This window comes from Strongylocentrotus purpuratus, unplaced genomic scaffold, assembly GCF_000002235.5.
Source record: "Strongylocentrotus purpuratus isolate Spur 01 unplaced genomic scaffold, Spur_5.0 spur5_scaffold_10, whole genome shotgun sequence".
NCBI classification, from domain to species: Eukaryota; Metazoa; Echinodermata; class Echinoidea; order Camarodonta; family Strongylocentrotidae; genus Strongylocentrotus; species Strongylocentrotus purpuratus.
This window is the reverse complement of record NW_022145595.1, coordinates 20,253,766-20,276,266: the sequence shown is the minus strand read 5'-3', so window position 1 is coordinate 20,276,266 and position 22,501 is coordinate 20,253,766. Positions and strand designations below refer to the sequence as shown.

Sequence of the window (22,501 nt, the reverse complement as noted above, 5' to 3'; positions counted from 1 at the left end):
AGATATACATTAGTCATCAACTACGTAAACATATATCATAATGGTAATCATTATCACCATCACTTACGTAATCATATATCATAATGGTTATCATAATCATCATCAACTATGTAATCATATACCATAATGGTAATCATCATCATCATCAACTACGTAATCATATATCATAATGGTAGTCATCATCATCTTCGTCATTATCAACTACATTAATCATATATCATAATAGTAATCATCATCATCAACTACATAATCATATATCATAATGGTAGTCATCATCTTCGTCATTATCAACTACATTAATCATATACAGTGTATCATAATGGTAGTCATCATCATCTTCTTTATTATCTATTACATAATCATATATCATAATGGTAATCAATATCATCATCTTCATCATCATCATCATCATCATCATTATCTTCACAATATTTCGACAATAGATTCCACATGACGATGTAATAAAATATCAAACGGTATTCTTTGAAACTTAACGTATCAAATAATGTGATTTATTTTCATCCGAGCAAAATTCACATATTATTCACAAAACTTTGGGCGTCATCTATGTAGTTCAGGCTTCAAACAACCTATCTTCGCTCCAGTAATCTCAAGGCAGCAGAAATAAAAAGAATTGTACTTGGCTTCATAAAGTCTACATATTGGGTGGATATAAGGTGGATTGTTAAATTCTAAAGTTGGTGGAAGCCTAAATTACATCAGTACATGCTGTGAACTCGCATATAATGCAAATACTTTCACAAATAGTATACAAAAGAGAAAAGAACATCTAATAATGATAATTTGTAAGCATGCTTTAAAATATATCATAACGTTTGTAAGGGGTATCCAATTTACACCCCATACATTTAGGGAGTGACTCTGTAAACAAAAGATTTGATATGGTGTATACTGCGCTTTTAAGCACAGAGAGATATCACAAAACGAACTATGATGTATTATTGTGGAGTCTTCCGTGTTGTAGTAACCAACGTCTGTCACAAACAAGGTCTAATGCACTTTGTACCCATTGTGGCACACACTGCATAGAAATTACAAATTGCGACACATGTAGAAGTGACAACAATGAATACAATTGGACAAAACGATTATCTGTTCTCAACTTTTTGATCTAGGTCGCGAAAAGTGTTTTGGTTCTCGTATTATTCGCAGTAAGTCAGTCATGAACGTAGAGATCTATTCTTCCTCTCAGTTAGCTCAAAGATACAAATACAGTCAAACCTGTCTATCAAGCTCACACAATGGAAACACAAAAAAGTGGCCTCTGTAGACAGGTGGCATGTCTAGGCACGTTCTTCAACACATGTTTCTTACTAGAGGTAGGCAATATGGGTGATCACTTTAGACAGATGGCCTTTATAAAGAGGTGGCCACTAAGACAGGTTGACGATACATGTACTGTCAATATTGATACTTTTCAATCACACATGACCAATGCGCCGGTCCGAAAACTAGATGGGCACTGGTTTTCAGAAAATGAGACGCATGAAATTGTAATATGTACTCAATCTTGCACAGTTCCTTTTTATTTTTATTCCAAAAGCATTACCAAAGGTCTAAATATCAATATCAGCTTTGTCATCTTAAAATATTTGGGGGAGCTCATAGACATAAAGTTTATTCTGAAGAGGCGGGTCGTGTGACCATTTTGAACTGTCCAATCACATCCACTCTTCTGCATCACGTGTCACTCCGATGACGCAACAACCCAGTGGAGCGTTGTACGTGTCCTGGTTTTGCTCAATCTGAAATGAGATCAGAAAAAATAAATTCATTATCTCAAGCATTATTACAAGAACAGTAATTATGAAAAGATTATGGGAAGGGGGTATCAGGTTGGTAAACTCTTCACAAAGCAAATAAAAAAAGAAGACACATCAATAACAAAGAAAACGGCAATAACAAACAATTACTCTTTATTGATTACCTGAATTGATGTAATACGAAAATGAAGGTTCAGTCAGTATAGCTTTCTGCTGGAGCACTATTTTTCTGTTCGAGTTTGCATTTTCTTTATATTTGTAAGTTAGAGGATGTAAGAGTGGCTATAAGTTGCTAAGAATAAATGGGATTCTGTCTTGAAATCAGCAAAGATAAATGAGCTTACACTTGTTAAAAGTGACCCTTTAAATCATTCATGAATCTGTCTGATGCATTTCCCTTTAAAGTTGTTATTATTATTATTATTAACATCATTATTATTATGATCATCATTATTATGATCGTCATTATCATTATCACCATTATTATTATTTCTATTATTATCATCATTATTATTATTTTCATTGTGATTATTATTATCGTTATTCTCTATTTTGGATCAAATGATTTGGGGGGGGGGGGCTAAGGAGCAAAGGAGCAGAACAAATTTAAGAAATTATTTTCTTACCACAATAGACCTCCCGAAAATACTATTTCTTCCTGCCAGATCAAAGTGCCCGACCTCTGTAGTCCGGTATTGAACAAAACCGCTCTCATCGGGTGACACAACCGCCAACAATCCAGTTGATCTGATTGAAAAATAGAAAATAAAATTAATGTTCAAAGGGTGAAAAAGGTTATTCCATTAGAAGACAGTAAAGGAGATGGGATTGTAGGAAGGGAGGGGGGGGGATTATTTGAGAATTAATACGAAAGAGGGAGGGCGACGTCACAAAGCGGCAGGTGGAGAGAATGTAGGAAGGGGAGGGGAGAAAGTGGAAAAGAGAACATGGAAAGAATGTGTAAATGAAGGGGGTGGAAGAGAAGAGTGTGAGAGAGGAACTCGGGAAATAGATAGACGTGGACAATGATGAGAGGGAATGAAGTGAATCGACATCTTTATCCTGTTTAAAATTCGAAATTTCAAAATAGAATAGCCATCCTATAGGTGTACTGTTAACAAATGTGGGGTCTCATGTAAAAAAAAAAAACAGAAAAGACAGGCGATATTAGAAAGTGTGACAAAAGTTGTTATGAATGGCGGAAGGATCATCATGATTGAGCATCATCAAGGCAATCATTCGTGGCATAAATTAAGCCAAATTATTGAAGGGAAAAAAGCGGCAACTAGCTAGAGAGGAAACCAATCTAACCCTCGACATCGTTCTTACCCAACTTGCTGATCAGGATTGCGATTGGTAGCGAATATGGGCCCAAGCCGTTGGCAACCGTCTCCGAGGTCACCAAACTCCCGGATGTAGACGCCATGACCTTGGCTATTGGAGTTGCTAGGACTGAGGCCGAACAATCGGATTGTTACGTCACTTGACCCGTTAGATCTCTGAAAGTGGGGGATGCAAACCAAAACAGAAACCTGTGTAATAATGAATTTAAATCTATGCATGTTTATCTCCGGAACCCCTGGTTACTAACTAGCTGGTTAACCAGGGACCCGTTTCACAAATCTTCTTTTTTTTTGAATTGGATTGAATTGGTTTGGTTTATTGAGAAATCACATCAAACAAGCAGCTCGCAGGCTGAAAATGTTCAATTTACAAACAAGTTAAAAATATAGAGAGATATAAACATATACAAAACTAAAATACATATTGTAAGTCATTGCAAGATGAAATCGAAATCGCAAAACAAAGTTATAGAGTAATGTAATAATATACTTTCATGTTGAAGAACCAAGACGGTGGGGAGGAGAGAATGGAGAAGAAAAAAGGAAGTTATTTGACCGAAAGAGTTGAGAAAGTATTTAACAATTGCTAAACAAACATTTCTATTACAAAAAATGAAATTAAGCATTAAAAAAACCCTATTGGATGGGATGAAATTAAACCGTAAAAGTCAAAATGACAGTCTCTATTCCGTTTTCCCCTTTAATATAAATGTAATGACAGCATTCATCTAGATCGAGAAAGTTGTTCAAATGAAATTAAAATGAGTATTTACATAACAATATCACAATATAGTGTAATTTCGAATTAGATATTGCACATTACTTTGGAAAAAAAGACCCAAGTCAAATAATTGGCAAGGGCATGAATTTGTATTAAAAAGAATGTATAAAAGAAGGGAACACTAAAGGCCTAATGAAACAACGGATTAAAATATGTTTACAGTTTTAGGCAGTCTGAGAGTAAATTGGATAAAAGTGTGTATTGCAAACGTGTTATTATACCGGTTTGTTTAAAACCAAATATCTATTAATATGCATGAGAATAAGAAAGTTATTTGTCTAAAAAAAATATAGTACAGAGTGTATTTAACAATTGCTATTGTTAATTGTAATGACATCATTCATCTGAAACAAGAAAAAATTGATATTTGAATAACAATATTACATAATTTCGTATAAGATATTGCACATTATATTATAGATAAAAAGCACAACATTAATATTTAGCAAGGGCATACAATTGAAGTTTTTAAAAAAAAGGAACACTAATGAATTAATAAAATAATGAAACGATTTATAGATTCTCGTTAAGCAGTCTTATTGCAGAGGGCATTTTCGATGACAAACGACAAAAATCAGTGACAAATCTGCTGATAACCAATCAGAAGCAAGGATTTCACTAGCTTTTAACAAAAACTGTCCTTGTCACTGATGACAAGTTTTGTGAATTGGGGCCCAGGTTACCTGCTATGCATGATGCGATCAGTTTAAATGGTATCCACTTTACATGCCATGTCTCAAGTGTGGCAAGCCTCTGCCAAGCTTTGGGGTTGTCTCGGGTACAATTATGCATAACAGTAGTAAACATATCAATCATGGGGATTGTTTCACAAAGACTAACATCGACTTTTAGTTGGACTTAACTATGAGCTTTAGATAATATTTTTTCCTTCAATAATGAATTATCAACAAAATTCTGTAGATTTGTGATCATGATTTTTGTCCCTTATTGAGAGAACAATGCCAGTAAATGGTGAGAGCAAACAGTGGCATAAACAACCTGCCATAGTTAGGTCCAACTTAAAAGTCGATCTTAGTCTGTGTGAATCACTCCCATGGGCTTATAGCATCAGATATGCGACAAAGAAGGACATTTGAGAATAAAAGCGATTTCGTAAAATCGGGACACAATTTACAGAAATGTTGCTAAAAATTAGAGTTTTTTCCAATCATTTTTATCTCAGACAATCAAAATGTTAATTTACATTGAAAACTATTTTCATTGCCACCTTCTCTATAGAGTACCGAAGTGTGACGTCATACTAGCCAAGTTGTCAAGGTAGCTGGTTCCAAACAATTTTGTGCTAAATAATGGTGTGGTGATCACACCAGCGCCAAACATTAAATTTGCCCTGCTCCAGCCCGTTGTTTGAATGATGTCGCGGTGATCCTCATGCGCAGGCTCTTTTGTTTGGAACAAGTAACTGAGACGACACACGAATATGACGGTAACAACTTCGGTACTCAATAAAAGCCTCTGTTCTGTATTGACCACATAACATGATTACATTGTCCCTGAATATTCGTCAAATACATGGGGAAAAAAGAAGAAAATATGCATCGGCCGGGAATCGAACCCGGGTCACCCGCGTGGCAGGCGAGAATTCTACCACTGAACCACCGATGCTTCGATGTTTAAAATTATATCATATTTTGTGATTGCCATGAAATTCAAGAGAAGGGTAAAATAGGTACTCATTTGGGCTCAATTATTATTTTCTTATCGACAACAGGTATACCTGGCTTTAAAAACCATGTTGCTAATCCACCTCACCCTCCTGAAACCGCTTGGTAGCATTGAAAAAGAAATCTTACCAAAGAGGATATTTCGGGGGATGGGAGAGGAGGGGTCGGGAGGGGGTGTACTTACATTTTGTCGGAGGTTGACGGTGCCTCTGAATCGGTGGTATTTTGCCAAGGTAAGAGGTTCAAGCCTCTCGTTCAGTCTCAGTTCACACGCAGCAAAGTCGTACAAATGTGTGTCCTATATATCACAACAGCCAGCAATATAAAATGGGTAAACATTGGATGTAAAAGTTGTTGGAATTGAAAAATAAATTCCTGTGTAGGGGCTTTTTTGTTTATACTCATTAAATATGAATTTATTTTCCTATTTAAATATTCGATGATGTAAAGAAATTGATAGAAAGTGAAATCATTAGATATATACAATTATGATGAAAATATGAAATTAGGATCGTAGCCAAAGGGGTAATGTTTTGGGTTTTCCCGTTAGCTTTGGAAATTTACTCCGTATACAGAGAATCAATGAATAAATTTACATAATGATAATTTATGATTGCCATGAAAATTTATCGACATAAAATTTATAATGTACTGTAATGTTAGTAACATACTTGTGATAGAAGGTATGCTTACATTTTCATTGTCATTTGGCAAATCTTCAGCGGCGGGTGGATTCGACATCGTTATGACTGAAGCCGGTGACCTTGTCGATTGATCTTCACCCTCATATTCGTTGTGATCATCGTCATCAGAGTCGTTCACCGATTCAGTCATTCTCCGACTCTCATTCAAGAGTTCTATCAGGACAGCATCAGCGCTTTTGACGTCTTGTTCGAGTGACGGCGGCGGGGGCGTCCTTCTCGTGTCCATATCCGATTCAACTTCGTGCAGCTCGCGGAGAATTGATATGAGTTTTTGAGAAAGTTCGGCGGGACTTTCTTCTGCTTCGTTAACGATGTGCGGTTCCACTTGGCGCGCTATGTCTTCGACTTTGGCGGGATTTTCTTCTGCTTCGTTGTCGATGTGTGGTTCAACTTGGCGCGCTATCTCTTCGACTTTGGCGGGATTTTCTTCTGCTTCGTTGACGATGTGCGGTTCCACTTGGTGCGTTATCTCGTCGACTTTGGCGGGGTCGTCGCCCCATTGTTCGAGTTTGTCGAGGAAACCGTCAAAGAGTTGAGAAAGTTCATCGCGAGAAATCGTCATGGCTGAAATAAGAAATGTGGAAAAAGATGTGATCAGATGAACCGACATACATCATACGGGCACGGTTATTCAAAGTTAAGTGTGATTGGAAGTTTAGCCTCCCAATCAAAGTAGAAATAGCCTATTTAATTGGAACAAAGGATGGTTACTATCGACTATAATCTGGCATCAGACGAAAATAAGATGCCGAGAGAAGGGCAGGTGACGAAAAATAAATAAGCAGCAGAACAAATCACCCCAAAAGAGAAAACAATTATTAGTTAAGGAATAGAATATAGATAAATAAACTAACTGGAGAGAAAGAAGGACTTTATGGAGGAGAAAGAAGAAGAAGTAGAAGAAGAAGAGGAAGAGGAGGAGGAGAAGGATGAGGGAGAAGAAGAAGGAGAAGAAGAAAAATAAGAAGAAGAAGAAGAAGAGGAGGAGGAGGAAGAAGAAGAAATGGAAAAAAGAACAATCTCGAGGAGGAAAGAAGTGGCGATAAAACGGCAAGAAGGAAAGGAAAAGAATATGGACGTTAACAATGATTGAAAATAACAAATGAATACAAGTTAGATAAATAAATAAAACAGCTAAAAGTCTCAGTTTTAACGAAATATACTAATTTTTTAAATAAATGATAGGAAAAAAGAAAGAAATATGCATGAAGCAAAATGAACCTTACCTTGTGACGATTCAATAATTACTGATAGAAAGACCATTGAGAGTAGTGACAGCCATGTGGCCCGTTTACAAACGTTGAATACATTCATCATGTTGAAGTCTCTATACGATTGAAATAATCACACCGAAGAATATGAATGGCAATTTTCGAGTGTTCCTCCAAAATTAGATGACTGGATGCTAAGTAGTTTTCCTGAGTTGCATTGAGGTTAACTCTTCCAAGTCCAATTTAACTTACTCAATGTGTTGGAGACAAGCTCGGAGTGCATTATGCAGGCCTCCAGTATGCCTAATAAGGCGCCGAAAGGCCATAAAACAGAATTGCCTAAGATGATCGTTATTTTTTAGGTGGAGTTAATTCATAATAAGACTCGAATAGATAGATGATTACTGGTATACCAGCAGTAATACAGAGATGAACGATGACAAAGCATTTAACATACCGCATCGGCGTAATACTGGTACTTGACACCAAGGTAATACAGCTGCAGAATTTGCTGAAATTGAGTATTGGCGGTAGGCGATTTCCAATATACTTATTAAAAAGTATCAGTATTATACCACAGAACACAATACACACAAAATATATTCCCACTCACTGTAAAGCAAAGTTGGGCAGATATTACTTGGCAAATCAACGTTGAGCAAATTTTGTCCAATAGTTGGGTTATTTTCTCCCCACCATTTACTGTATGAAGTTACCCAATGAAAGGTAAAAAATAGGTTGGGTAGATGTTACTTGGGATATCGATGTTAGGCAAAATGTTGTCCAACAATTGAGTTATTTTTCTCCCAACCATTTACTACATGACTATATTTCCCCAATTAAAAATTCAAAGTAAGTTGGGCAGATTTTATTCGACTTGTTTGGCCAACTAGTATTTAATATGTTACACTTAATGGTGAGAATTTGGTGAATTTCTGACTGGGTAAATTTTGTTGGTTAAAAGTTGGGTATTTTCTCTTTATCCAACACTGGGCAAATCATGCAAAATCTTGAATTGACCCAACGGACACATAATTGCTTCAATGTTGGGTAAAAATTGGGCAATTTTTTGCCCCACATTTTTTATGTATTGACGGGGAATTATCGTGAGAAAAACAAAATCAAGGGTGCGAGATTAACGTTGTGAATTATGATTATGATATTCGTCATATAGAATTGAAAATAGGGGAAGTTCTGTCGGTATATCGAGATCCGTGAAGTTATCTGTGTGATTCCTCTTCCTTTATATTAATATGAGCTATGTAAGATTTGAACCCTAACATGAATGCAGGGCCTTATGGTCATGGAAAGGCGAGGGCATTTGGAACTGCCAACATTTTTTCATTAATATGAAACTACAAAATATTAATACTTTGCCCAGAGTCACAGAGTCACTTAAACGGTCATCTCATGATCAGTATACCCCCCCCCACTATTTTTGCACCTGTGCCATATTAACCTAATCGAGTGCCCGACCCAAAGCGCTCTCCTGTAATCATATTTACAAAATATATAATAATAATAATAATATTCAGCTTTTATATAGCGCAAATCACAATAAGTCTCTATACGGGGAAGCGCGTTACACTTTCTGCAGAGAGCCAACCAGGGCACCGTCTGTCAAACAGGCGGGTAGCCAGGGGGACGGCGGGAGCGATCGCCCCCCCCCCCCATAAAAAAAAAGGGAAAGAAGAAAGGAAGAGGACGTAGGACGAAAAAGGATTAAAAGTCGAGAACGGTACGACGAATCGTCTTCTTTCTTTAATAATCTAATGAAACGTCAGAGCTTCCGCGCTATGCGCGGAGGAAGGGGAACTTGATTCAAACAAGGATTAAGAGTCGAGAACGATACAATGAATCGTCTTCTTTCTCGGAAATTAAATGAAACGTCAAAGCTTCCGCGCTTCACGCGGGAAGGGGGAGAAAGTGAATTCAGACAAGGATTAAGAGTCGAGAACGGTACAACGAATCGTCAAAGCTTCGCACGGGAGGGGGGAACTCCCCCCTTCCCCCCACTGGTGAGCGCGCTTCGCACGCTTTGCGTGCTCACTACCGCCCCTAACTGAAATCCTGGCTACGCGCATGCCGTCTGATAAAAGGTCCCCCCCCCCACTCCGGGGTCGGAGGGACCGCATTCGTGTTCCCAAAATCTCTCCAGTAAAGGGGCACTTTTCGCACAGCAAAGTCCGGCCCGAGAATTGTAAAAAAAAAATTTTTTTAAAAGGGGGTGTCTTTGCCTTTTCACCCGAAAATTTCTTTAAAAATGGGTTGTTTTCTTTTTCTCTCTCTCTCTCTTTGGATTCCTGAGAAATTAAAAAAGAGATTATAAAATATCAAAAAGAGGGTGTTTTCTCTCTCTCTCCCTCTCTTTTCGAATATTGCTAATAAGAAGCCACCATTATTATTATTATCATCATAAATAAGGGGTACATTGAGCAGTGTTCTGGATTTAGGGGGTTCGATCCAAAGCAGGAAAAGTCCGCGAAAAGCCCGCGAAAGGGGGGTTCAGAAATGTTGGCATTCCTCGGATACTGTGCTTTCAAACGAGCATACGCGTACCCTAAATAACACTGAAGGGGGGGGGGGGGGGTAAAAAGTTGATATTAATCGCAACGTAATTATTTGCGATTGAGATTAATCGCAACTATACATGTACAAAAGAAATAGGGAACTGCAGAATTGCGATTGATGGATCAATCTTACTATAGGCGGGGCCCAGCATTAACTATAATTAAAACTAGGCAAACTAAGTCGACACCCGGTTGGCTCTGAATAGATGACATGTCATTGTTCTAGAAAATAAAGACCTTCTTTGAAGAAAAGAAAAAAACATATTTTGTTCTACCAGCACATTTGCGTATGGGTTGAATTGATATCGCTATACGATTTAATTACTTCCGATTACCAGGCCAATTATTTCCGAACATGACGCCAAGACGAAATGGGAAAAACATGAAAACCTTGAATTCAGGGGTGGTATAATATGATGAAATAATGTGATAGTAAGACGATGTTATAGTTGTAATAACAAATCAAATTTAGTACAAAGCTGGCTGTATTCGTGTAAAGATTAAAAGAGAAATCGACCTACGCAAGCACCAATTTTGTAGACAAAAATAACCGGCTGTTAAAGGTATACACAGTTTTTGTATATGGACATGAATTTGGTTCAAATGAACATATTGGAAGCATACGCGATCCTACAATATTCAGTGATCGTTGTCGCGGTTGAAATCGAGTCTAAAGTTATGAAATTGTAAATTAGAAACTCTTTATGTTGTACAGCTCCCTCTCAAGGTCAAGATATAAATCAAGTTATAAAACAATGTTTCTCGACGTTGGAGGGATGGAGATGGAGGGCGTCCTAATATCTTTATTTCCACCACTCCACTTTCGGCGTACGTCACATTTGTCAAGTCATGAGAGAGCAACGTTAGGATAAAGAAAGTATAATTAGGCAGATGCCGACAGGGGCCAAAGGGAGGGGAGGGAGAGAGAGAGAGAGAGAGAGAGAGAGAGAGAGAGAGAGGCAAAGACTAGATGAGTGAAGAGCTGCTCAAGAAAAAGATAGGTACATGGATATACAGGCATGTTTAAATACATATTTTTCGTTTTTTAAGGGAAGATAAAGATCGTAAAATCTTTTTCCAGATCAATTATAGATTAATTTCAACAGATAACGTCATATTGATTTTCAACAATTTTCACCACCATCATCATCACTCTCTTCATTATCATCATCACCATCTTTGTCATCAACTTCACACTCGCCTTTATCATAAACATCATCACCACCATCTACATCATAACTACCCTCAAACTCTCTTTATCATTGCCATCATCAATGTCATCACCATCATCATCACCACCATCATCACCATCATCACCATCAGCAGCAGCAGCAGCATTATACAGTACAGAAGTGAAACCATGTAACAACACTGTTGGTTTACAAGATCATTGCATGTATATAAAACATATCATAACATAATTTGCGTTTTATCTACAGTTGTATCAAGATCTGCCTGAACTTTTTTTTGAAATGACCGTCAGCTAGTGCCCTGCTTGAGCTATGGCAAGGGTACAGTGAAACCTGTCTATAAAGACCACCCAAGGGAGACAAGAAAGGTGGTCTTTATAGGCAGGTGATCTTTGTAGACGGGTGCCAATAGTACATGTATCAATGAGAAACCATTTTCAAGGGAAACCAAAAAAATGTGATCTTTGTAGACAGGTGGTCACTAACGCAGGTTTGACTGTACAATCTAAACCCTTTTGGAATCGCATAAATATGTTAAATCATATCACCATATGCACTATGCAAGAACAGTGGATTATTATTTTTATTTGTCATTACATGGCATGGCCTACAAGAAGGCAAAAGCCTGAAAACTGGTACCCCTGATTAGATTAGATATGTTGCATGGCACAAACACTGTTCTTGCATTGCTCATATTATATCAAACTGAAGAAGATGCGAGCAATCCTCAATAAAAACTGAAAGAACTGCAGCTCATATTCCCCAAAGCCACCTAACTGTAGGCCAGGTTTAATCTTGCCTAAACATTCATTCAGATATAACATGGTAAACCGCCACAAAAAACCTAGATTTTCAATTTCTCTTTTACTTGTAAATGAATGGCAATGGCGCAAAACAAAGGTCTGGTCATTTTCTGTTCATTCCCCAGGTCATTTTCTATGGAAGCCAGAAGAAACCGTGTCTTATCGTCTTCCCCAGAATCATATCTGCGCATGTGCTGACCTGCGCAGTGTAGGAGGAAGGTCGCCATCTACTGTCGAACATCGTATTTGCAGTAGGGTCAATTAAGCCAGGTTTAAATTTATGCCAATTTTTAAAATATGGCTTAAAAGTTCAGAGGAATCACGTTGATTGTTCTAATTTTTCCAATTCTTCTTTGAGCTTCTTATCTTCATCGGAGACAGGAAGGTAGTTCTTAAAGTCGAGCACATGACCGTCCAAGAGAAAAGCCGTCAAAGTGAGCTTCTTGATAAATGACCCTGAAACAAAAAAAAATGATGTGATAAAACATATAGGCTTGATTTTATAATTTATTTCATTTTACTTTAATATGTAATAGAAACAATGATGCCTTTCATGGGTGTTCATTACTTATGGCAGTTTTGTTTATACATTCGTTACCTTATATAAATAACGCAGTACCCTTAACAGCTAAAATATTTGTTCTTTCCAACACTTCTAGGAGGACGCTTCAGATAAGACATTAATTCCCCCGTATTATTTTGCCTGGATACGGTAGCTGATTTAGCTGTATTTGTTGCCAGTGGAATAGCATGGGTCCAGCCAATGGCAGAACTTTGTTATAATGTGCCCCATACCACTATTTAAGTGGTTAAACATACATTTATTTATACATGTGAAATGTGTGTTGGTGCTGTAGAATGGCAGCATGTATTACCGCTCTGCAGTGTGTTAATCTTCAGCCATAAAAGTTACACTATACGAGAGAGAGAATGAAGAAGATGAAGATAAGGGGGGGGGGGAGGAACAAAACTGTGAAGTAGGTGAATGAAATGCAAGATAATCAAAAGCAATTAAATGAGGCCATAGAAAGGATTGTATCATCTTCTTATCACATTGCCTCCCCCTCTCCAATAATATTTCTGTAAAGCATTTTGGGACACCTAGATGTATTCAGTGCTACATAAACTCCAAATTTGATCATCTCCATTTTTTCTATTCTAAATTGTTTTTGCCATGAAATGGTGGAATGTGTCCCTACCCAATGCCCCCTTCTAGCTACGCCACTGTTTGTTGTGCTTTACTTACCAAATTCCAGAGGTTTGTGTGAGCAGACATCTGAGATGATGGCAGCCATGTTTTCCTCTAGTTGCTCATTGGTAAGACTTAGCTGTGAAAGGAACAAAACAAATGAAAAAAGGAATATTTTCAATTGTAACAATCTATTTCAAGCTAATGCAGAAATTTTTTAAGGGCTTGATCGAACATGACATGGTAAGGGAACATTTTCAAATGTTACCGTCTATTTCAAGCTAATGCAGAAAAATGTTAAGGGCTTGATTGAACAATTAAGACATGGTGAACTGCAACTACCACACATTGTTTGATCTTGTTTTGATTCATTTGTATTTGTATACATTCTTACTTTTTTTCTCCTCTATGTTATATTATTATCCAAAATTGTATTATCATTATTATTATTATTATTATATTATTTTGGCGGGGGGGGGGGGGGGGGGGGGGGGGGGGGGGGGGGGGGGGGGGGGGGGGATGGGAGGGGTGGGGGGGGGAGGAGTGGGCAGTTTATCACATCATATGGATGTAACAGGAGTAAATATACTGGGGTGCAATCTTCATCACAGGACCAAAATGTGGGCATTATACAAGAAGCCACATTTATCAAAGGTATCACCTTGTTTATACAAAATTATTATATTTTTTATTTAAAAAAATAATATATACATCATTCTTACCTTGCCGATAGCACAGTTGATGGTGTTGTGTTTGCCTTGTACCTTGTATTCATGCCCCTTGCTGTACAGGTTTAACATGGCAGTGATATTGTTGCTAACGGATCCTGTAAAAACATTTCAATGACACAAAAGTTTTAAATAGTACAACGTTCCCTATGCTATCTGTATTAATTTCAACTGTGCCAGTACGCTATTTTATCTTAAACTACTCTCAAACACAGAGAAAGGAAATTATCATCAAAAACAGAAATGTCTTTCTCTGTATGTTAACTTTGTGTTCCGTGTTGGTATCCTTTATGAGCCTAAAAGTTAAAGTTGAGTTCTGGTCATGCGATTGCTTCGATCACTTTGATGACTCCAGAACCTTGCAGTACACACCAATACTTATATGCTAGATGATCAACCTTTTCTGATCGATTCCACTACGTTTCTTTCACAATGCAATTGCATGACCAGAACTGGTCTGTACATATAAAGGCAGGTGTCCCTACATAGTACAAACCTCTTTTAGAAGCAGGGAATCTTTTCCTGAGTTTCTCCTTGAGTTTGGTCAGGCTGGGCATCATTTCCGGGGTGGAAACGCAGTAATCGAATGCCCTGTGGTGTATCCTGTGGTCCACGATGTCTTGGACGGTGTCTGCGTTGCCAACCATGAAAGCTCCTGCATCCAGGGCTGCCTGGGTGTCTGAATCCTGGTCATAGGGAATATGAAATATTAATAATTACATTTCGAGGGCTCAGTGACACAAAGACGTAACTCCATATTTTACCAAAATGAGTATTTGATATCAAAATGTTCTGAAAAATGTGGGCTTTCCAGGAAATTCAAAGATTTAACTCCAACCAACACCCCATTGAAGTCAATGGCTAATGAAATATAGAGTTAACTCCTTAAGGCCAAGTGCTCAGTGACACATAAACCACTTTTTCTCAAAATAGCCAAATTGGAGTTACCGTACGTCTTTGTGTCACCGACCCCTCGATTTGTTTAGCGCTTTTTACTACGTTTCTAAGTGCTTTACAATGTAATTATTACTACCAAAAGTCATTGGATTCATTTCTATAGTGCACATGCTCCACTCCCTGTGGAGTGTTTTAGAAAAAATGTGTCCATCAACAGGTTTTGTCTGTTCTTGTTGTTGGCTTTAATGGCGTTTTCCATTGCGTTGGATGAGTTTTGCCTAGAGCGGCTACAATATATAACCTAGTAAGTATAGTCTCAGAGCTCAGACCCTGTTTTGCATTTTGACTAACAAGTGCCTCCAAACCAACTGGCCACCTGTTAATGCCAAGCCCCGCATGGACCTTTTACTCACCTCTGCGAAACACAACACCTTGTTATCCTCTTTGAATTGGTGCGGTAAGATGACCATGTTCGTAAAGGCAACTACCTTTTTCTGTAAAAATATAACAAGTAAACAATCATCATAAGATAGGGATAGCATCAAAGCAATAAAGAAGGTTTTCAATCAGTCAGTCGATATTGATGACAGTTATATTGAAGATACAAACTATATTAGGAGTAAACCCCTGAATTTAGCATTGAAGAAAAAAGAAAAAAGCAAGCAAACAAATATTAAATCATGGACACAGAACAGATGAACAATAAATGTTTGGAGAAATAATGATCGACATGCACTATGAATATGACAGACAAAGAAAGCGGACAAAATATACAGTTCCTCAGGTAGACAAAGGAACATCCCTTCACTGCTATTATGTAAAAAGGTGAATATGCACGTGACACTGTTCTACACATTTTTACATAATAGCAGTGAAGGGATGTGTTTCTTTGTCTACCTGAGGAACTGTATATTTTGTCCGCTTTCTTTGTCAGTTATGTTCATAGTGATATATAATTATAATCAAAGGCAAGATAGTAGGATGAGATAAAACAGAAAATACTAATCTTTCCCATTTCAATTTATTGCCCCTGGTAGCTTTTATAAAAATATTCTATAACACAAATTGTGTCATCCCATGAATTTGATGATTCAAGCCATTTTTTTCAGGTGAAGTTCCCACTAATTTCACACTTTACATGTACTGAAGCCCATCAATAATGTAACATCACTAAGAAGTAAAAGTGGTCATTCAAGACAGTGGCCTTTGTGGACAATTTATCTGGTATGTTCACAATGGACAATAATGTAAAATAGAAAACATATGAGGCCTAGACAGATGCCTGACATTTTGTCATGAAATTTTATGTTTATTTTATCTTTTACTAAGCAATTACAATCTTTCTTTCAGAATAATTTTGCAGATGCTATTTACATATATTTGTAGGAATATTTGGTGATAATTTTTGGAATTTTGTTAAAGATTTTCACTGTTACTAGAACTCAAGACTACCCTTAATTTCCTTGGGGGAATGAGGATGAAGGGGGACGGTGGGGGTTGTATAAATTGTCACCTATAGCCTGTCATACAACAATAGCCAGAATTGAAGACGACTAAACTATATTTTTTACCTTTTTCTCAAGAGCCATATCTAGAAGAATACTGATGGTGACTGTCCTATTCTTGTAGAGCTCTGGTTTTCTTATGTGCGCCCACTGATCTTGGGATCGCAGCTTGTCCATAGCTTCATGGAAAGTAACCTGGAAAGGAGAGAGATGAAAGCGGATTCTTGCTGTTATCCAATCCTCATAATAAGTTCATTTGTATGAAATCAAACAAATTAGAGAAACAGAAGGACAAAGGTTTGAAATAATACAGACCAATAATAGGAGAGTTATGAATATTTGAGATATGAGATCACCAAGTCTATGCGAATGTATTTTTCTCCTCAGGGCCTTCTCCCTTGTAGCGCTACCTACAATATATTATGGATAGCATATTGTTATAGGCCCTCTACAGAAAAAAAACCTTCCTGAGTCATACATTTTTGAAAATTGAAATCTTAGTCATTTTGTGTGTTGGAACAAATGGGAAAGTTGTCCACCACTACATCGCAGAGACATTTCCGTTTCAGCCAATTTGGGGAGCCCATACAGTGATAAGTACTTTTAAGAATTCACACTTTCTCATTTATTGTCCAATTCCATTCAAACTTTCTCCAGTCCACTTCACTAATTTTTCTGTTTCCTTTAGAGTAGTTTGCTATCAAGGTTAGTTTTTCCCTTCTACTCCTTCTAGGCCACAGGTAGTAAAGTTCCTGCAAGGATAATAATGTTCTACTTTATACACAGAAACCTGCTAGAGCAACCACTTGTTTAGAAAGACCACAGATTTAGAAGACAACAATTTTGTTTCCCTTGAAATGTATTCCTGTTCTGTAGTGTACAATGACCACCTGCCTGTAAAGACCACTGTTATTGTCGCCCTTGGCCAATCTTTAAAATACAGGTTTTTACTGACTATTTGTTTTGTCCTGAAGTAGAAACAGGATTAGGGTTGATCCAATTGAAGACATCTCAAACCAAGATCAACCCATTGGCTACTGAATTCACAAAATGCTATAGGCTTAAAACATGGATTATTGGGTCCAGTATGCAATGGGTGAACTATGAAACAAGACATTTAACCCACTAAATATGGCTCCTGAAAGTTCATTTTTATGGGATAATTACTTGTTTACAATACAAGCGTGGGGGGATCTTTAGTGGAAGTCTGCACAAAAATTACAAAAGTTGGTCATTCAACATATTTAAAAGATTTAGGGTTTATTTTTAAGTTTGCAAATTGGATATTAGGATAGGTAAAGAGTTTAGATTAGGGTTGATGTTAGGAATTCAGTCAGTGTAGGATATTGACTGAATACTGAACAGCAATTGTCTCTGAAGCATGATCTACCATAAAACCTCTAAAGAATTCACCCTTTGCATGCTACATGAAACTATACATACAAGAGAAAGGAACATGAATTCCAAAAAAAATGTTACTGCTTTATTTGGACATCTTTTGCTTTCTGAATGAACCAGACTACATGACAGAACTTACCATTTGTGGAGGATAATGACAGATCATGTAGACATCATCTACTGGTCTGGCAGCCATGTAACCTTTAGGCTTCATCTCCAGGCTGAGTTCATTCACCGCCATGTCGTCCTCTGCATCTGTGTCGTCGAAGGCAACATCCTCCTTCTGGCTTGAGAGCCTGTTTGCACTGGATGATAACAATACAAATGATATTAATAATCATCATTTAAAGCCCGTCTGCACTAGTTAAGACAGGAGGATTAGACCTACCATCAAGGTCACTGACAGGTGGTTATCTCATCACATCAGCTCTCAATTAACATAAGAAAATGGGGATCATGGGGGACCAACAGGCACCGATTAGGCATTGTTTGCTATATTTTCAATTTTTCAATTTCAATTTATTCTATTCGTCATATAAAAACATACATAATTATAAGATCGATATTTACATTGATAAGTAAAGAACATACAAATAACATAACGAAAGATGAACATAAAATACAAAATATATATACGAATGAGGAACCAGCAAGAAAGAACAATTAAGTCTTATGTGGTGCTGGTCCCTTGCGACATAAAACAAATTTTAACCTAAAACACTTAACACCTTACACCTAACATCTAACACCTGATTGCATATATATAAAAACTAATAAAATACTATTCACAAAAACGTAATTGTTTGTATATCTTTTTAAATGTATACAGAGTTGGGCTTGCTTTAACATTAGGAGGTAACTCATTCCATAAAATTGTATTTTTAGAGACTGAAGTTTTAATAAGTGGTACCGGTATATGAAAATGAGATGATTGCCTAGTTCCATATGAGGGCGCAAGTAGCTATAAGTAGAGCAGTGGGGCTTTAAAGGTAAAGACCAGTATTGGAAACGCCCCAATTTCAAAAAATGAAATGGAAGCTCTTATTACCAATCATGTGAAAGAATATGTTTTGACTAATACATGATGATAACAAATTTGCCGGGAAAACGCCTACTAATTCATATATTTGGTAAACTTGTTTCTCTCATGGTTTGTGAGAGATATAGGGTAGTCCCATATACATCTTTCTGTGTATAGTGCTTGTAACTTTACGAAGAATGGGCCAAATTTCTTATCATTTTGACGATTCCAGAACCTTGCAGATGCTAGATGCTAGATGATCAACCTTTTCTGATCGATTCCACAACGTTTCTAACTGGTCTTTACCTTAATGAATATGTATCCAGCAGTCGTCTCAATGGTTTTAACCCCGAAGTGGCTCAATACTCAACAGTTACAGATTAACTATCTTACCTATGAAACAGACATCTGCTATGATGAGAAGGGAGTACATAGTTTGTCTCCTGAGGCTTGGGGAATACCTTCGTCTGTCTGGCTACCCTCATTGCTCCATGTGGAACTCTCCCCATCAGAAAGCCTGAAATCAAGAAAACACAGAAAGCTGGGTAAGACAGGGTGTGTAACGAGAATGCTCAACTTCTGGTGAAGGTGAGACATAATTTTTTTTTTTTTGGTAGACATTGGCATTTATATATTTGTCAGTACGGTAATTGGTGGCTAGTTTTGTAGGTAATCAGTTGCTTCTACACCCCCCCCCCCCGAACCCAACGGCCAACATTATACATCTCACCGAGTTATTCAAAGTACATTGATATAGTACATGAGGATCGAGCAGGAATACCAACACAGCTGACCCGACACAGCAACATGTGCATCTTTCTGGCTCCCTCGACAAGACCACTCCACCCAACAACCCCCCCCCCCCCCCCCTCTCTAACTCCCACCCGGCACCCCTTCTCTAGTATCATGCTCTTAATAAGTCTTACTCCCCTCTCTCTCTCTCCTCTTTCATCTCCTCGTTTCTATGGTTTCATTTTCATTGTTTTTCACTCTCTTTTTTTTCTTCTCCTTTTTGATCTTATTTTTTTCTTTTCTTTTCCTTTTTCCCTCTCCTTTCTTTCTTTCTTCTCATTTTCTTTCCCTCTCAGGCTCTCATCCCCCCTTTTCACTGACAAAATCCTGAAAGGAGGGGGGGGGGGGGAGGTTGCACCCCCACCCCTTTTATTTTTTTACTTTAGCGAGGCCCCTGGGCCTGGGTATATTTGATCATTTTATTTTTAGTATCTGTTTTAGAGTCTAGTCATTTTCATTTTTACTAATTTCAGAGCATTTTTAGGATGTTCTGGAAGTTTGACTTGAGTTGGGCAGAATCTTAAAAATTATCAATTTCAGTTTTATTAAAGAACTCCCTATATTATAGAATCTATTCCATAACAGACGGTTATCGCTATACGCTAGCTAGCTCGCTAATATCACACCGGCCTCACCACTGAAGCAACTAGCATGACTAGCGGGGCCGGGGAGCAGCTAGCAGGCGCGGCGCGGTGGCACAGCAGCGAGACCCTGCCGCTAGCGCACTCAGTGCTCACGTCTCACGACCACGACGCGCTCCCCTATTTTTCATCAGACTCTGACCTCTGCTGACAGCATGAAATGAAAAAAAAGAAATCAAATGAACACACAAACAACAATTAACAAAATTAATATCGAAAAAAGATTGCACCAACCAATCCTATTGAAAGAGCCACACACTGTCCTTGCAAGAAATTCTGAACTCATGGAGGCTGCCATTTTGAAAGACCATAAAGTACAGGAGCGAAAGAGGGAGACAGATATAAACTCGCATACACATCCATGTTCCTTCCTTCCTTCCTTATTTAAAAAAAAAATTAAAAAAATGTACAAATTTATATAATTTGAGATTTTTCTATTTTCATCGTTCATCAATTGATGTAATTCATGAAATGTCTTGTATTGAAGATCACGTTTTATATTACTTATTGTGATAATTTCTTATAATGTCAAGTTTATGAGGAAGGAAATCAAATATCATTTTAAAACAAAACGAAAAAATGTTGGGACGAAAATTGTACAAATATTATTCCTTGCGTACCAGTATTTCTGTCCTACAAGTTCCATATAATTTGTTTTTAAAGTGTTCATCATATTTAATCCACATCAGAGGGATATAGGGGGAGGGGGCTATGCGCAGGCCCGTAGCCCCCCCCCCCCCCCGGCCCCCAAACATCAAACTCTGGCTACGGCCCTGGCTATGCGGGATCGGGGATGGAAGCTCCCGGCCCCCCTTTCATTGATTAATCAGACGGGAAATAAAGTCAAATTGTCCCCCGCTATTCTATGTCTTTATTATGCAACCATAACTCAAAACTCTTTGCTTGTTAGAAAATTGGGAACAAAACAACATCCCATAAAATGGGATGATTTTAAAAAGATATAAATTGGGGTAAAGACTAGAGACATTCATAAAAGTAATTGAGTATATTATTAATTTGCCCCTCAACATAGATGGATTTCCAGAGAGTAGGATATACTGAGTATTCTGCTCTATCATTTGATCTTGCTGAATTGCGTGTAGGTAGAGAATGAAAAGTTAAACGTGCAATCTTATTTTCATTGCCTAATTTTCTGTGTGCGTCGGGGGTTCGGAGGATTACATTTTATCCTTTTGTGCCAGATCTTTTTAATTTGTAAACTATGCAGCCGATGCCCACAAGAGGGGCGTTTACATTCGGACTGGAATTGTCTGTCGCCACATAATAGATATGTATATATTTATGTTCGGGGGGGGGGGAGGGGGTAATTGCTTGGAAATGTTTCAGGTTAATACCCCTCTGGCCAGTATCAAACATTTACGGCGGGTATATAATTTATGGCTACAACTAAACATTCCTTTTGTTTCAACGAACGACGTCATATCTATTTTGTTTGCGACAGGGGCGACGAAGCGTCTTTTGAAATATGCGTGTAACTTGGGGGGGGGGGGGGAGAGGGCCATAACTTCCTTGAAGAAAATGGCTCCTGCAAAGCGAGATATAGATTTATTTGTAATAGAATACATTTTCAGGGATGTCTTCAAAAAATATATTATTGTCTTTGAGTGGTCAAATCCCCCCCCCCCCCCCCCCCCACTCCGTGCACGGAGGGATACCATGCTGGTTACCAAAATGTCCGGTAAAGGGGTACTTTTCACGCACTAAAGTCCGGCTCGTAGTACACAAAAATCCGGCCCGTATTGACTTTACATACGGCACTTAGGGGGGCGTTTCAAAAGGAGGGAACATGCATATGCGTACCCTAAATAACACTGAATGGGGGGGGGGGGGGCGTGCTTCGATTTCGAGTGTGTGGTGTTTTGAATGGCGAGCGAGCAAAATATTTGAGATTTGTATACGTGAGTTCAGATTAGATTTTAATAAGGGGATACAACCAATTCTGAATGGGTTTAAAGCACGTCATAATTATAGAAGTAAGATCTTTAGTAGTTTACATAATTACATAATCTATAAATGAGAGAGAGTGTTTATATCTTATTTTTAGCAAAATTGAATAAACACTTTGTATTTCAAAACACGAGTGGGAAGTATAAGTATGCATGAAGGGCACTGAATTATCAAAGGGCAATTACTTAAATTAAATCAGAAAAGGAACACCCTCATCGAAAGTAACGAGGGGGAACGTATAATATTTGGAAGGGGAACGTATTAGAAAGGTGAAGGGGCATTGGGTTACTT

General features: G+C 37.8%; 2 protein-coding genes and 1 non-coding gene across 3 annotated transcripts; all 3 read right to left on the bottom strand.

The window, feature by feature from the left end:
* Positions 1-490: 490 nt before the first annotated feature.
* LOC585786 lies at positions 491-7,838 on the bottom strand. Its single transcript, XM_030979718.1, has 6 exons — positions 7,524-7,838; positions 6,287-6,861; positions 5,778-5,891; positions 3,114-3,283; positions 2,411-2,531; positions 491-1,766 (listed from the first exon to the last, which is right to left on the bottom strand). Exons 1-6 carry the CDS (start codon positions 7,612-7,614, stop codon positions 1,683-1,685), a joined length of 1,155 nt encoding a protein of 384 aa, XP_030835578.1. The 5' UTR covers positions 7,615-7,838; the 3' UTR covers positions 491-1,682.
* On the bottom strand, positions 5,464-5,534 carry TRNAG-GCC. Its single transcript has one exon. It is a non-coding gene; the product is annotated as a tRNA-Gly (tRNA).
* Positions 7,839-11,452: 3,614 nt separating the features above from the next.
* Positions 11,453-20,582, bottom strand: LOC578712 (39S ribosomal protein L1, mitochondrial). The gene is made up of 9 exons (XM_030979717.1): positions 20,477-20,582; positions 19,203-19,326; positions 17,928-18,093; positions 16,457-16,585; positions 15,299-15,379; positions 14,485-14,674; positions 13,983-14,086; positions 13,318-13,399; positions 11,453-12,527 (listed from the first exon to the last, which is right to left on the bottom strand). Exons 1-9 carry the CDS (start codon positions 20,538-20,540, stop codon positions 12,391-12,393), a joined length of 1,077 nt encoding a protein of 358 aa, XP_030835577.1. The 5' UTR covers positions 20,541-20,582; the 3' UTR covers positions 11,453-12,390.
* Positions 20,583-22,501: the final 1,919 nt, after the last annotated feature.